Source organism: Drosophila elegans, unplaced genomic scaffold (assembly GCF_018152505.1).
Source record: "Drosophila elegans isolate 14027-0461.03 unplaced genomic scaffold, ASM1815250v1 contig_149, whole genome shotgun sequence".
Classification (NCBI taxonomy): domain Eukaryota; kingdom Metazoa; phylum Arthropoda; class Insecta; order Diptera; family Drosophilidae; genus Drosophila; species Drosophila elegans.
In genome coordinates this window covers 24,284,698-24,301,002 of record NW_024545513.1, presented here as the reverse complement: position 1 = coordinate 24,301,002, position 16,305 = coordinate 24,284,698, and the positions used below count along the sequence as shown (strand labels likewise).

The window sequence follows — 16,305 nt, the reverse complement described above, 5'->3', positions numbered from 1 at the left end:
GTGCAATAGCCAGTGACTTATGGCCGTGTTTGGAGCGATACAAATTACTATTTTGTACCGGCATTGGCAGCAGCTTGACAACTCTCGCGGTCCGGCAACGCTGCAGCATTGCGAAAATATCGCGCGAGTTTCATAAGAAATTCAGTCAGCTTGCCTCTGACAATCGTTCGGCACGAGGCAAATAAAATGATTTCAAATTAAAACCTTCACGAATTCTACATGCATGAAAATTGGATCGAAATTCCAGGCAATCCATTGTGATCTGGCAACTTCCGCGAGCCGCCTGTCAACCCTGTCCCGTGCGATTTGTGCTGCACATTGTTCTTAAGCAACCCAGCCGGAAAAGCCGTTTCAGTGGGCTATCCCTTCTTCTATATGCGCTTCAGATGTGAGACACCCCGACACTCGAGGCTGTGTTTCAGGCAATAGGGATCATCTGAGTGACCACGCGAACTCGAACCGCGAATCTGAACGAGAGCACTCCATTCCGCAGTCCCGCATTCCGCAGTCCGCGTTCCCCATTCTGCAGTCCGCACACCACACACCGCACACGCACACAGGCAGCTCTTCTAATCTCGGAAACGTTGTCTGGCTGGCTGGCTCCAAAGAGGAGTGGCACGCGGGGATCGAGGCGATCGAGGCTTGGCGAGATTCGGGTTTCCAGCGGCGGGCAGCAGAGGTAAGTTGAGACCACTTAAGTGGGCAGGGCAGCAGCCGGCAGGGGGGAAGGGGGAGGGGGGGTTTTTTTTTGGCAGGAGCACATGTCTAAAGCATCTTACACTTGCAGGAAGGCAGAGGCATAGCCTGTTAGACGCCATCGATGGCCCAGCACCACGGAGGCACCGAGGCCCTGGCCGCCGAACTGGCCACCGCCGTTGACCTGATCATGCATCCACTGACCCAGCAGCAGGCGCGCCTGGAGGCGTACATGGCCTGCGAGCGGTTCAAGGAGGAGTCGCCGCTGTGCGCCCAGGTGGGCCTGTTCCTGGCCAGCTCGCCGCAGTCCAACCAGCAGGTGCGCCACTTCGGGCTGCAGCTGATCGAGTACACAATCAAGTTCCGCTGGAACTGCATCACGCACGAGGAGAAGGTGTACATCAAGGACAATGCCATCAAGATGCTGAACGTGGGCGTGGGCCCGGCGGAGGACCGCTCGCTGCTGCCCACAAAGAATGCGCTCTCGCGCATCATCGTCGAGATGATCAAGCGCGAGTGGCCGCAGCAGTGGTCCGACCTGCTGCCGGAGCTGAGCCAGGCCTGCACCAAGGGCGAGGCCCAAACGGAACTGGTGCTGCTCGTCTTCCTGCGCCTGGTGGAGGACGTGGCCCTGCTGCAGACGATCGAGTCCAATCAGCGGCGCAAGGACATGTACCAGGCGCTGAACAACAACATGAACGACATATTCGAGTTCTTCCTGCGCCTGGTGGAGCAGCATGTGACCGCGTTCCGCGAGACAACGCGACAGGGCCACTTCACCAAGGCCAATGCGCACAGCCGGGTGGTCGAGATGGTCCTGCTCACGCTGAGCGGCTTCGTCGAGTGGGTCAGCATCCAGCACATCATGTCCAGCAACGGCAAGCTGATGCACTTCCTCTGCATCCTGCTCAACGACAAAGCATTCCAGTGCAACGCGGCCGAGTGCCTGGCCCAGATCACGAACCGCAAGGGTCAGGCCAAGGAGCGCAAGCCGCTGCTGCAGCTGTTCAATGAGGAGCCGCTGCGCTACATCTACCAGGCCAGCCAGATCCCGCCCGACTCCGGCTCGGCCCTGGCCGTCGAGCAGCACCACAACTTCCTGAAGAAGCTGCTGCAGGTGCTGAACGGCATGGCCCAGCAGCTGGTGGCGCTCTGGGGCAAGGACGATGCCACGCAGCGACCGGTGCATTTGGAGGTGCTGCTCGAGTGCCTGCTGCTGCTCGTCCAGCACCAATCGCTAACCGTCTCGCACGGATCGGCGCTCATCTGGCAGCTGCTGCTCAAGCATGAGCCCTGCTCCAAGGACTTCGCCACGGTCAACTACATTCCCAAGCTAATCCACACGATTGCGCCGCGGATCGTGAAGCTGCCATATCCTGCCGCCACCAGCTCGCCTGCCAGCCTCTCCACGGAGGCGTACATTCGCCTCGAGTACGACAGCGAGGAGGAGTTCGCGCTCTACTTCTTCCGCTGCCGCACCGACTTCCTCGAGATCTTCCGCCTGGCCACGCTGGTGCAGCCGCTGGTCACCTACGGCTACTGCGAGCAGTGGCTGCAGCAGCGCCTGCGCAACGCGGTGGCCGAAGCGGACGCGGAGGTCAAGAGCGGCACCGTGTCGTGCAGCGTGCTGGATCCCGTCTACCTGGAATGGGATGCCCTGGTCAGTGTGCTCGACGGCGTCCTTAGTCGCATCCTGCTCGTCGCGGAGCGTCCGTCGGTGCCGGCGGGACTGCGGCTGCTGGAGGAGTGCCTCAAGCTAGAGACAATCAACCCACTCATCTACTCGATCCTGCTCTCCTGCATCTCGGCCCTGTTCGTCTTTCTCAGCATGTCCGCCTGCCAGATAACGGCCACCAACTGTGTGGCGATGAGCGGCGTGAGTCTGCTGCCCCGGGTGCTGGACAAGATTTTCCGGGCGCTTGTGCTGAAGCCGCCCAACGAGCTGGAGAAGGTGCAGGCCAAGTCGGCCAAGAATCTGCGTCGCCACGCCGCCTCGCTGCTGGTGAAGCTGGCCCACAAGTATCCGCTGCTGTTGCTGCCCGTCTTCGAGCAGATCAACGGTCACGTGGAGCTGCTGCTGAAGGAGCCCGGCCAGCATCAACTGTGCCGCCTGATGCGCACCACCCTGCAGGAGGCGTTGATTCTCATCTCGAACCACTTCTGCGACTTTGAGCGCCAGACGCTCTTCATCGAGCACATCGTGCAGGACAAGCGGACTGAGTGGCTGGCCTTCGGCGATGCGCTCAAGTCGCCGCTGGCCTTCATGAGCTTCGTGGGCCTGGACAAGCCGCCCATCTTCGCCGTGGAGGGTGCCGTCACGCTCCAGAACCGCTCGCGCCTCCTGGACGCCCTGCATGTGGTGCTGGGCGTGGTGAAGCGCTGCACCTGGCCCGACGATCCCGATCGCGCCCAGCGCGGCGGCTTCGTCATCGGCTGCACGGAGCTGGGCAACCCCATCTGCCGGAATCCGGCCACTAAGCACGTGGTGCCGCTGCTCTCGCACGTCCTCAGCCTGATGCGTGTGCTCAACGAGCTGTTCGCCCCCGAGGCGCTGCAGGCCCTCTCCGAGGGATACCGCGGCATCCACGGCATGCTGGAGCACGAGAAGAAGCTGCTGATGGGCATCTGCGCCCTGCCCACCGATCCGCTGGACACCACCATTCGCAGCGAGCCGACGGCCTTCGAGAAGATGCAGACCTTCATGATGATGGTCACCGAGGGATGCTATCATCTGATGGGTTCCGCCGGCCCCTCGCTGGGTCGCGATCTGTACCAGCTGCTGGGTTTGGCCGACGCCATCGTGACGAATGTGTTCAGCCGCATGGACCTGGTGCCCGACTACCGACTGCGCCCCATCATCCGGGTCTTCTTCAAGCCCTTTGTCTACTCGTGCCCGCCCAGCTTCTACGACAGCGTCCTAGTGCCGCTCTTCGCCCACCTGGCACCGTTGATGTGCGAGCGGTTGACGCGCCGCTGGCTCTACATCGCCTCGCTCTACGAGAGCGGGCAGCTCAATGGCGAGGTCAACGACACGCAGGAGGTGCTGGAGGATCAGCTCAATCGCACACTGACGCGTGAGTATCTGGACGTGCTGAAGATCGCGCTGGTCGGCGGCCAGATTGGGGCCGATCATGTGGCCGCGGGCGCCAATGCCAACAGCAACTCGGTGGCCATGGAGAACGAGGAGCACTCGATGGACAGTGCGCCACAATCGCGGGCCAGCCAGTCGGCCCTGCTCTCCGACATCATCAGCGACTTGGGCGGCAAGCTGCTGCGCAACGGACTCATCGGCAACTATGTGCTGATGACCTTGTTGAAGGCCATCGCCTGGAACGACGGCATGTGCAGCATGAAGGCGGTGAATATAGCGGCGCCCGTGATGCGCTTCCTGGCCGCCGAGAAGCTGATGGACGAGAACAAAGCGGTGACGGCCTTCACTGCCGTGCTGCAGGGCATGCAGGTGCATGGCCAGCATGAGGCCAATCAGTCCGGTCTCGTCACCCTGGGCGTGCAGTTCTACGAGCTGCTGCGGCCCCAGTTCCCCATCCTCAGCGAAGTGCTGCAGCATATACCCAGCGTGAATGCGGCCGACATCCAGAAGTTCGACGAGAAGATCGCCGTGGCGCCCATCAAAGGCAACAAGGTGGACCGCGCCAAGAAGGACATATTCAAGAAGCTCACCGCCCAGCTGGTCGGACGTAGCGTCAACCAGTTGTTCCGGCACGAGGTGCAGATCGCCAATCTGCCGCCCATGCAGTCGCACAAGGCCAAGGGAGCCATGGGCACCACCGCCGCCGACATCATGGATAGCAATCAGAACGCCAGTCTTGCCCGTCTCTTTGGCCCGGAGAAGTGACAGGAGGGACCGCAACAGAAGCAGGATCAGGAGCAGCAGCAGAATCAGCAGCAGCAGAAGCAGGAACACAAATACAAACACACACTGAAAAAGAAATGGAAACCGAGGAAGAGCAGGAGGAGCGATCCGGACCCGGTCTTGGTCGAGGACCAGGATCAGGAGGGTCAAGGGGATCACGTCGAGACCACGGCCACCTCAGCTGCCAAACTAGCGACGACTGAACTTAAAGTAATTGTAAACTAGCTTAGACGATGAGCCATCTCACGTCCACGCCCACGCCTATGCCCATGACCCAGATCCCAGTTCCCCAGTTACCCAAATCCCCAGTTACCCAGTTGCCCAGTTGCTCAGTCGCAGTTGCAATCAGATCTTAAAGTTATTAATTTATTTATTTTACAAATTAATTTAACACCCGGCACGTAACAGTTTTTTTTTTTCAATTAGTCTCCCGCGGCCATCGCCTTGTTTCGATCCGAAAACCATTTCCCCCGACTCGCGACTTGTTACTGCTTTGTTATTTATTATTCGAAATTTTTGTTAAACTTGTTTGCACAAAGAGGAAGTGGAACATATAAAATTGTCAATACTCTCCCTCCGACCCTGAATCGGCCCAGTCCTAATCCCAGTCCAATCCCTTGGCCCCGCAGCAATGCCCGAAGTCCTTTTTATACATACATAGTTAATTAACTAAATAATGAATTGTGCTTTTCCCGGTTTTGTACAGTTACCTATGCGCAGGCATACTGTAATTTATATATATGTACACATTTATCCTTTGGAGAAACATTTCTGAAATTACGCTTAGGCTTAGTTGATAGGCAACGAGTTATTATTATATAATACATCAATCTGTATATGAACACACATCCCGCATCGCATATGCATTACCCCCCCAAAAAAAAATAAAACACACATCGGGATTCTAAGAATTATAGTTGCGTGAGTATGTAATATTCAAACTGAAATTATGTACTACTTATTTATAACTAAATGAAATCGAAGCGGAATAATTCGCAAAAACACAAAATCGAAATAAGTTAATAAATCGGAAATAAATTTACAAATTCAAATTGATATCTAGTTGTTTGTTATTTAATATAATTGAAAAACAAAAAGCAAGTTTTGAACACAGAAAAAGGAACTGGGGATATTTGGTAGTTTCCCTCCCGTAGTTGGGTAAAATATATATTCTAGTTTCGATTTTCGAAATTTCGGCCGTTAAAGAAAAAGCTTAAATTTAAAGTGGTTCCACTGCTTGTTCAACCAATTAAAAAAGTAAAATAAAATAAATAAAAACAGTAAATGTGTTCAACTCAACAAAATCGTTGGGTCCACTTGCGAGCACACACACAGAAGAAAATTGAACAGGAAATTAAATACTTTAAACAGTTTATTATTTTATTTTAAAATTCATTCATAAATACTATTAAATTGATTTGTCCTGTTAATTCACTTCGCATATGTAGTGGCCTTTAATAACATATCTTATTACCAAACTTATTTAAATGAATCTTTTGTGGTTCTAAAATTTCAAGGATAAACTAAAAGTATAATCAAAGTTATTAGTACAATTATTTTAAGCCAGCTTAAAACCTCATCATTTTGATGCCTTTTTTCTCTGTTAACCGTGAAGATGCGAAACGTCTTAATGCAGCGTTAGTGGAAATAGGCTGTTAGCGCAAATCGCGGCTATCGATTGTTTTCGCCTGTTATCGCTATCGCTATTGATAGTTGCTTACCTGTGGCCTAGCCTTTAATTTTTTGTTGGCCCAAATTAATAATAAATACCTTAGTCTAGTCCCTTGGGTCCGTCACAGTCCAGCCAACCAAGATGCCCATCTACGAGAGCGTGATGCAGGAGAAGCCGCCCATCGTCCTGGACATTGGCAACGCCTACACAAAGTAAGCAATGATGCGGCGCAAGTGAAGGTGAAGTCATCATTTTGCCACCTTTTCAGGCTGGGCTTCGCGGCGGAGGCGTATCCGCGGAAGATAATGCCCACGGAGGTGGTGATGACCACGACGGGTGTGAGGAAGCGTCTTCTTGATTACGACACACAGGAGGAGCTCTACGACCAGCTGGTGGACTTCCTGCAGACGATATTCTTCAAGTAGGTTAGGTCGACAAGTGGGGCCACATCTACATCTTCGGCTGATTTCAGGCACCTGCTGGTCAGCCCCAAGGAGCGGAAGTTTGTGCTGGTGGAGAACGTGTTCGGACCCACTGTGCTGCGCGAGACCTTGGCCCGCGTCCTCTTCGTCCACTTCGACGTCTCCTCCGTGCTGTTCGTGCCCGTGCACCTCATCGCACTGTCCACGCTGGCCGTGCCCACCGCCCTGGTGGTGGACATCGGCTACAGCGAGACCAGCGTCATGCCCGTCTTCTGCGGGGTGCAGATCATGGCCGCCTTCAAGGACCAGAGCTACGGAGGCAGGGCCATCCACGCGGAGATCAAGCGCCAGCTGGTGGAGACGGGCGTCAAGGAGAGCCTGCTGACGGAGAGCGTGCTGGAGGACATCAAGGTGCGAGCATGCTTCGTGACCACCATGGAAAGGGCCCAGGCATTCGCCCAGGGTGGCGAGGATCAGCCGACTGCGGCGCCAGGCGTGGACTACATCGTCAGCGACAACGATGCTGTCATCCAGGTGCCCGGCGTGCTGCGGGAAACCGTCTACGAGATCATGTTTGAGGCTAGCAACGAGCGGGACAGCCTGGCGCACCTCATCCTGCGCTCCATCCTCGACTGCACCCTGGACGTGAGGCGTGCTCTGGTCGAGAGTGTGTTCCTCGTGGGCGGCGGCTCCATGGTCCAGGGCCTGCTGGCCCGACTTCGCCAGGAGCTGCAGCACCTGCTCGCCAAGGATCCCTTCTACGCCGAGCGCTTCCACGGCAAGCTGCAGTTCAAGTTCTTCAATGCCATTGGCAAGCAGAACTTCACCGCCTGGCTGGGTGGCGCCCTGTGCGGGGCCACGGATCTCATCCAGACAAGGTCGCTGGTCAAGGAGACGTATCTGAAGAGCGAGCACGTCCCCGACTGGAGCAACCTGTGCGACAATCGGCCGACAGGTTCATAGTTTGGCGGAGGCCTCTGAAAAACGCATCCTTATTTAATATTGATTAAAGTGTATTATATAGGCTTAAATTTAACTGCAAGTATAAAGTATAGAACATATATTCTAAATGTTTAGTAGTTTCAGAGCTATTTGTTTAAATACTGAATTTCTCTCATAACTCCATGTTATATCCACTAAAAACTATGAACCGTTTTCATAGCCAACAAATATTGTTTTGATTTTCCACATATTAATGCCCAATTTTTTTATGGTATCAATGTCTTCTATGATTTTTTGTGAAACTTGGGACTAGTGCTGATAATTCGTACAAGTAAAACTCAAATAGTTATGCTCCCAAGATGCTTTAGCACAGTATCATTGAAATCTTTTTTTTTTTATTTTTTTTTACTGGTTTAATATTTTGATATTCATTTACATTCGATCTTATAATTTAATAGATGCAATGGCATTTAAAAGCCAGCTCCTTTCGTCAGATACACTTATGAATTGTGTTGGACCATCGCAATATTTATATCCTGACGAAACGACACCCACAAGTTGTTGGGCTACAACCAATGGTCCACCAGAGTCCCTATAACAAGCCGTTTGTCCATTAGATCCGGCAGAAATGGAAAACTGATCAACCGTTAATATAGGGACGTCTACGCCTTGAAGGTGAACCGGGTACGAGTGCTTTGGATATATTGATGTTGCTCCCCATCCGGAAACCATTGCAACTGTTCCAGGAGCAGGATTCCTCTCGGCCAAAGGGATATTCTTGACTTTGTCGGTGAAATTAAGAGGCTCACTTAATCGCATGACGGCAATGTCTTTGGTGAAATTTGTACTGTTATAATTCTCGTGAGACCTTATGGCGGCCACTTTGACAAGGGTTCCTTTGGAGTTCCACAACGACGAGCCCACGCGAATAAGGAAATCTTTGGCCTCCAGTCGGCGTTCTTTTTCATAAAGGCAATGGGCAGCAGTTATGATAATATCATTGCTGTAAATAGAGCCTCCACAGATGTGTTCCCCATTCACTTGAAGGGACACCTGCCAAGGAGCCTGTTCTATTTCAATGTTCTGCCCACCGATAATTCTTTCCTCCGGTCGAGGAACTCGTCCTGCAGACAGGAAACTAATTGCCAATAGCAGTAGAAAACTCTGGATGAACATCTTCACTGGCTTGGTCAGGACTTTGGATCACAATGTCTGAACTACCGACGGAGCAAGTATTTTATATGCCATGGCCTGTAAGGTTCTTCAGTTATTTCTAAATTTAGCACAAGTTTCAACGTGGGGAATGCTAATCATTATTCCGTTTCCTGCTAATATGGCTTACTCCCTTAAAGATAAGAAAAACGTAAATTACAGAAACCAATTAGACTTAATATAGAAACAATTCTTACTTATTTGAAAAAGAAATTAATATTTATATACATTGTTGTGGACTAAATTTAGCACAAGAAGTGAAAGCAATGTATCTTTGATGGCGTAGACAAGGTTTTTTAAATTATAAGTCAGTGGAAAGTTTGCAACGCTGTGAAGGGGGCATTTCGGAACCTATAAACTATATATATATACTATATATTAATGATCAACATCGCTAAAAGAATCGGTCTAGCTATATCCACCTGAACGTTTGTCCGTTTTTCATTTTTCATACTATACTGTCTAAAATTCATGCAACAATTGGTTTCTATGACCATTTTTTTCCCTTATGAAACTTTCTCAAAAACTAAGAAGTTCTAATAAAGAGCGAAAGTGGTTTTTAATATCGAATTTACACTATTCTGGTAATGGTATTCAATGATAACAAGAAAGGAAGCAAACTTCGGCAAGCCGAAGTTCATATACCCTTGCAGCTATTGCAAAAATTAAATATTCTTGAAAGCATTAATGATTTACTTTCGGTTAGCTGATTTACTTTCATTTATGTTTAAAAGCATTGAAGCATTGAAGCATCGATAGTTTCTATGGCAGCTATATGATATCGTTTTCCGATTTTAATAAAATTAAAACGGTAATTCTGAACTGTCAAATTATTAATAAGTCAAAACTAATTTAAGAAAAAAAATTACAAAATAAAAAAGTTACATTATAAAATTTTTTTTAATAATTTTTACTGTTTCCATGGAAGCTTTATGTTATAGTCGTCCGATTTTGATTAAATTTAAACCGTAATTCTGAAATATTTAACCATTACTAAATGTCGAAGAACTAAAAAGAAAATTAACAAACAGCAACGTTATAATTTTTTTTCATTTATTTTTTCGATTGTTCCTGTGGGAGCTATATGCTATAGTCGTCCGATTTTGATGAAATTTAAACCGAAATTCTGAAATATTTAACCATTACTATATGTCGAAGAAATAAAAAAAAATTAAAAAACAGCAAAGTTATAATTTTTTTTATTTTTTTTTTTTGATTGTTCCTATGGGAGCTATATGCTATAGTTGTCCGATCCGGCTCGTTTCGACTACTATATACTACCTGCAATAGAAAGACAACTTTTGGGAAAGTTTCATGCAGATAGCCTTAAAACTGAGAGACTAGTTTGCATAGAAACGGACGGACAGACGGACGGACAGACAGACGGACATGGCTAGATCGACTCTGCTAGTGATCCTGATCAAGAATATATATACTTTATAGGGTCGGAGATGTCTCCTTCACTGCGTTCCAAACTTCTGACTGAAATTATAATACCCTCTGCAGGGGTATAAAAATCATACGTTTTTGTTGACCCGTGAATATCAAATTGATACTGGTAATTTTTTTCTGTGTCTTAAGCTTCCTTAGGAGCACACGGAAAATACATACATGAAATAAATATATACTATATTATTTTATATATATTATTTTATTCAAATTAAACAAATATACTCCGAGATTGTTTACTATTATAGAACTACGGATTTAATTTTATAAATATCGACCAACAACTGTCATATAGCTTCCATAGAAAGGATTAAAAGATTAATGGGAAAATAAACTATTCGCATACAAATCAAAATTGTTAAGCAACATATGAGCCAATAAAATTAAAAAAATAACCTTGTCCACGTCCTTAAAGCTATATTGTTGTCACTTCTTGTGCCAAATATAGTCAAAAAAATTATAGAATTAGTAATTAGTAAGCATTCCTGTTCTATATATAGTCTAATAGGTTTCGATATTTTAAATGTGTCTTATCTTAGGGGACTAAGCAATGTTTGCAGAATACGAAAAAATTACTGGAATTCCCCACGCTGAAACTTGTGCTAAATTTAGAAATAACTGAAGAACCTTACAGGCCATGGCATATAAAATACTTGCTCCGTCGGTAGTTCAGACATTGTGATCCAAAGTCCTAACCAAGCCAGTGAAGATGTTCATCCAGAGTTTTCTACTGCTATTGGCAATTGGTTTCCTGTCTGCAGGACGAGTTCCTCGACCGGAGGAAAGGATTATCGGTGGGCAGAACATTGAAATAGAACAGGCTCCTTGGCAGGTGTCCCTTCAAGTGAATGGGGAACCCCATTGTGGAGGCTCTATTTACAGCAAGGATATTATCATAACTGCTGCCCACTGCCGTTTTGATAAAAAAAAACGTCGACTGGAGGCCAGAGATTTCCTAATTCGCGTGGGCTCGTCGTTGTCGAACTCCAAAGGAACCCTTGTCAAAGTGGCCGCCATAAGGTCTCACGAGAATTATAACAGTACAAATTTGACCAAAGACATTGCCGTCATGCGATTAAGTGAGCCTCTTAATTTCACCGACAAAGTCAAGAGTATCCCTTTGGCCGAGAGGAATCCTGCTCCTGGAACAGTTGCAATGGTTTCCGGATGGGGAGCAACATCAACATATGCAAAGTACTCATATCCGGTTCACCTTCACGGCGTAGACGTCCTTATATTAAGGGTTGATCAGTTTTTCATTTTTGCCGGATCATATGGACAAACGACTTGTTATGGTGACTCTGGTGGACCATTGGTTGTAGACCAACAACTTGTGGGTGTCGTTTCGGCAGGATATACATATTGCGATGGTCGTACACAATACATAAGTGTATCTGACGAAAGGAGCTGGCTTTTAAATGCCATTGCATCTATTAAATTATAAGATCGAATGTAAATGAATATCAAAATATTAAACCAGTTAAAAAAAAATAAAAATAAAGGATTTCAATGATACTGTGTTGAAGCATCTTGGGAGCATAACTATTTGAGTTTTACTTGTACGAATTATCAGCACTAGTCCCAAGCTTCACAAACAATCATAGAAGACATTGCTACCATAAAAAAGAGGCCTTTAATATGTGGAAAATCAAAACAACATTTGTTGGCTATGAAAACGGTTCATAGTTTTTAGTGGATCTAACATGGAGTTATGAGAGGAATTCAAATAGCTCTGAAACTACTGAACATTTAAAAATTATGTTTTATACTTTATACTTGCAGTTCAATTTAAGCCTATATAATACACTTTAATCAATATTAAATAAGGATGCGTTTTTCAGAGGCCTCCGCCAAACTACGAACCTGTGCACACTGGTTGGGCTTGTATGGAGCCGCGGCAATAAATATTTCCCCGTTGAGATATCGTTATGAAATTTTCCTCAAAAATCTAAAAAAATATTGAGAATATAGAGTAAAAAAATTGGCTACATCGGAAGCCTCTATCTTATAGCTCACATAGCACCTTAGTATGGCTTGTATGGCGATGGTGCGCAAAGATACTTCCAGTTAAGTCACAGTGCTGAGATGTCATTATTAGAGTGATATTGAACAATTAAACTCTTGATATGCTTGTATTTAGTCCAAAAGGTAATAATTTTTTTGCAAGTATATGTAACTAATGCAGTTCTTAAGTGTCATCATGTCAACTGCGTATCCCTTGTTCTTAATGCTCTCTTTTACCAAAGTAGTCACTCTTCGAGTTTTATCGCCATTTTTGCCCTCTTCTGTGCACCAAAGATAAAAGATGTACATGCGTGAAAATTCGCAGTTAGCCTATAGAAAACGATAACATACAAATGAGCGAAAAAAAGAATATCCAAAATTGTCTACAAACACAAATGACGAACACAAAAGAAACATCACAAAAGCAAAGGAAGAGCAGCAGACTGTGTAGCAAATTTGAACCTGAAACAGTAAGAAACAGTAAGTATATTAATGAATACACACAAATTAGCAAGTATTAGCAGCTACACTTAACGTTTTTATTGCCTTCAAACATTGACAAATACACTGATAACACTCCTAAAGGGGGATCGGGGGTAACATACATATATAAAAGTCTATTTAAACATGAAAATGACGTTCACATAATAAATAAATAAAGGATCAATAATCAAACATACACAAAAAATAACAAATCGAACAGATTAATTTCACAAAAATAACTTAGTAAAGTAAATACCTGAAACTTTAAAGTTCTTTTTAAATAAACTAATTCGGACCTCTCTTGCGAACGTTTGACCACTTTGAAGTGCAACTTTGTTTTGACGAAATGCTAAAGTAACGGCGCTGCACTGCAAAATCGAACAAGTGTTCACGCTTTGCGTTCTATTTTTAGAAAATCCCGTTAGATTTCCAGAAAAATCCGGTTTGCCATTAAGAAGCTTGGTAATTTTTGAAACAATTTGTATACTTATCGATAATTTTTGGTACTGTCGATTTTTTTAATTTTGGCCTATGGGCGCAACCACAGTGCTGTGGGCCGATTGTCGCACAGGTTGCTCCAGTCGGGGACGTGCTCGCTCTTCAGATACGTCTCCTTGACCAGCGACCTTGTCTGGATGAGATCCGTGGCCCCGCACAGGGCGCCACCCAGCCAGGCGGTGAAGTTCTGCTTGCCAATGGCATTGAAGAACTTGAACTGCAGCTTGCCGTGGAAGCGCTCGGCGTAGAAGGGATCCTTGGCGAGCAGGTGCTGCAGCTCCTGGCGAAGTCGGGCCAGCAGGCCCTGGACCATGGAGCCGCCGCCCACGAGGAACACACTCTCGACCAGAGCACGCCTCACGTCCAGGGTGCAGTCGAGGATGGAGCGCAGGATGAGGTGCGCCAGGCTGTCCCGCTCGTTGCTAGCCTCAAACATGATCTCGTAGACGGTTTCCCGCATTTTTTTAGTTCTTCGACATTTAGTTATGGTTTAATATTTCCGAATTACGGTTTAAATTTAATCAAAATCGGACGACTATAACATAAAGCCCGAATGAAAACAGTAAGAAAATATGACTTATTAATAATTTGACAGTTCAGAATTACCGTTTTAATTTTATTAAAATCGGAAAACGATATCATATAGCTGCCATAGAAACTAGCGATGCTTCAATGCTTTTAAACATAAATGAAAGTAAATCAGCTAACCTAAAGTAAATCATAATTAAAATGCTTTCAAGAAAATTTAATTTTTGCAATAGTTGCAAGGGTATATGAACTTAAAAGTTCAGTAGTTTCAGAGCTATTTGTTTAAATATTGAATTCCTCTCATAACTCCATGTTAGATCCACTAAAAACTATGAACCGTTTTCAAAACCAACAAATGTTATTTTGATTTTCCACATATTAATGCCCTCTTTTTTATGGTAGCAATGTCTTCTAAGATTGTTTGTGAAGCTTGGGACTAGTGCTGATAATTCGTACAAGTAAACCCCAAATATGATAGTTATGCACCCAAGACGCTTCAACACAGTATCATTGAAATCTTTTTTTTTTTTTTTTTTTTTTACTGGTTTAATATTTTGATATTCATTTACAATCGATCTTATAATTTAATAGATGCAATGGCATTTAAAAGCCAGCTCCTTTCGTCAGATACACTTATGAATTGTGTTGGACCATCGCAATATTCAAATACTCCCGAAACGACACCCACAAGTTGTTGGTCTACAACCAATGGTCCACCAGAGTCACCAAAACAAGACGTTTGTCCATAAGATCCGGCAAAAAGGAAAAACTGATTAACACCTAATATAAGGACGTCTACGCCTTGAAGGTGAACTGGATACGAGAGCTTTGGATATGTTGATGTTGCTCCCCATCCGGAAACCATTGCAACTGTTCCAGGAGCAGGATTCCTCTCGGCCAAAGGGATACTCTTGACTTTGTCGGTGAAATTAAGAGGCTCACTTAATCGCATGACGGCAATGTCTTTGGTCAAATTTGTACTGTTATAATTCTCGTGAGACCTTATGGCGGCCACTTTGACAAGGGTTCCTTTGGAGTTCCACAACGACGAGCCCACGCGAATAAGGAAATCTTTGGCCTCCAGTCGGCGTTCTTTTTCATAAAGGCAATGGGCAGCAGTTATGATAATATCCTTGCTGTAAATAGAGCCTCCACAGCTGTGTTCCCCATTCACTTGTAGGGACACCTGCCAAGGAGCCTGTTCTATTTCAATGTTCTGCCCACCGATAATCCTTTCCTCCGGTCGGGAAACTCGTCCTGCAGACAGGAAACCAATTGCCAATAGCAGTAGAAAACTCTGGATGAACATCTTCACTGGCTTGGTTAGGACTTTGGATCACAATGTCTGAACTACCGACGGAGCAAGTATTTTATATGCCATGGCCTGTAAGGTTCTTCAGTTATTTCTAAATTTAGCACAAGTTTCAACGTGGGGAATGCTAATCATTATTCCGTTTCCTGCTAATATGGCTTACTCCCTTAAAGATAAGAAAAACGTAAATTACAGAAACCAATTAGACTTAATAAAGTCACAACTCTTACTTATTTGAAAAAGAAATTAATATTTATATTCATTGTTGTGGACTAAATTTAGCACAAGAAGTGAAAGCAATGTATCTTTGAAGGCGTAGACAAGGTTTTTTTTAATTATAAGTCAGTGGAAAGTTTGCAACGCTGTGAAGGGGGCATTTCGGAACCTATAAACTATATATATTAATGATCAACATCGCTAAAGACGTTTGTCCGTTTTTCATTTTTCATACTATACTGTCTAAAAATCATGCAACAATTGGTTTCTATGACCATTTATTTTCCTTTATGAAACTTTTTCAAAAACTAAGAAGTTCTAATAAAGAGCGAAAGTGGTTTTTAATATCGAATTTACACTTTTCTGGTAATGGTAATCAATGGTAACAAGAAAGGAAGCAAACTTCGGCAAGCCGAAGTTCATATACCCTTGCAGCTATTGCAAAAATTATAAACCTATAAACTATATATATATACTATATATTAATGATCAACATCGCTAAAAGAATCGGTCTAGCTATATCCACCTGAACGTTTGTCCGTTTTTCATTTTTCATACTATACTGTCTAAAATTCATGCAACAATTGGTTTCTATGACCATTTTTTTCCCTTATGAAACTTTCTCAAAAACTAAGAAGTTCTAATAAAGAGCGAAAGTGGTTTTTAATATCGAATTTACACTATTCTGGTAATGGTATTCAATGATAACAAGAAAGGAAGCAAACTTCGGCAAGCCGAAGTTCATATACCCTTGCAGCTATTGCAAAAATTAAATATTCTTGAAAGCATTAATGATTTACTTTCGGTTAGCTGATTTACTTTCATTTATGTTTAAAAGCATTGAAGCATTGAAGCATCGATAGTTTCTATGGCAGCTATATGATATCGTTTTCCGATTTTAATAAAATTAAAACGGTAATTCTGAACTGTCAAATTATTAATAAGTCAAAACTAATTTAAGAAAAAAAATTACAAAATAAAAAAGTTACATTATAAA

At 45.2% G+C, this 16,305-nt stretch overlaps 6 protein-coding genes across 6 annotated transcripts; 3 read left to right on the top strand and 3 right to left on the bottom strand.

Moving 5' to 3' along the window:
• The first annotated feature begins 131 nt into the window (after positions 1-131).
• LOC108148417 (exportin-5) lies at positions 132-5,626 on the top strand. The gene is made up of 2 exons (XM_017275460.2): positions 132-679; positions 788-5,626. The coding sequence occupies exon 2, from the start codon at positions 821-823 to the stop codon at positions 4,550-4,552; it is 3,732 nt and encodes a 1,243-aa protein (XP_017130949.1). The 5' UTR covers positions 132-679; positions 788-820; the 3' UTR covers positions 4,553-5,626.
• A 647-nt stretch (positions 5,627-6,273) lies between these two features.
• On the top strand, positions 6,274-7,734 carry LOC108148428 (actin-related protein 10-like). The gene is made up of 3 exons (XM_017275466.2): positions 6,274-6,454; positions 6,511-6,663; positions 6,715-7,734. Exons 1-3 carry the CDS (start codon positions 6,384-6,386, stop codon positions 7,625-7,627), a joined length of 1,137 nt encoding a protein of 378 aa, XP_017130955.1. The 5' UTR covers positions 6,274-6,383; the 3' UTR covers positions 7,628-7,734.
• Positions 7,735-8,050: 316 nt separating this feature from the next.
• Positions 8,051-8,782, bottom strand: LOC108148439 (trypsin beta-like). The gene has a single exon (XM_017275477.2). It carries the CDS (start codon positions 8,780-8,782, stop codon positions 8,051-8,053), a length of 732 nt encoding a protein of 243 aa, XP_017130966.1.
• A 2,159-nt stretch (positions 8,783-10,941) lies between these two features.
• LOC121467578 (trypsin beta-like) lies at positions 10,942-11,809 on the top strand. Its single transcript, XM_041709333.1, has one exon. The coding sequence runs from the start codon at positions 10,977-10,979 to the stop codon at positions 11,709-11,711; it is 735 nt and encodes a 244-aa protein (XP_041565267.1). The 5' UTR covers positions 10,942-10,976; the 3' UTR covers positions 11,712-11,809.
• Positions 11,810-13,283: 1,474 nt separating this feature from the next.
• Positions 13,284-13,712, bottom strand: LOC121467589 (actin-related protein 10-like). The gene has a single exon (XM_041709378.1). The coding sequence runs from the start codon at positions 13,710-13,712 to the stop codon at positions 13,284-13,286; it is 429 nt and encodes a 142-aa protein (XP_041565312.1).
• A 645-nt stretch (positions 13,713-14,357) lies between these two features.
• On the bottom strand, positions 14,358-15,199 carry LOC108136613 (trypsin beta-like). The gene has a single exon (XM_041709376.1). It carries the CDS (start codon positions 15,087-15,089, stop codon positions 14,358-14,360), a length of 732 nt encoding a protein of 243 aa, XP_041565310.1. The 5' UTR covers positions 15,090-15,199.
• Between the last annotated feature and the right edge of the window lie 1,106 nt (positions 15,200-16,305).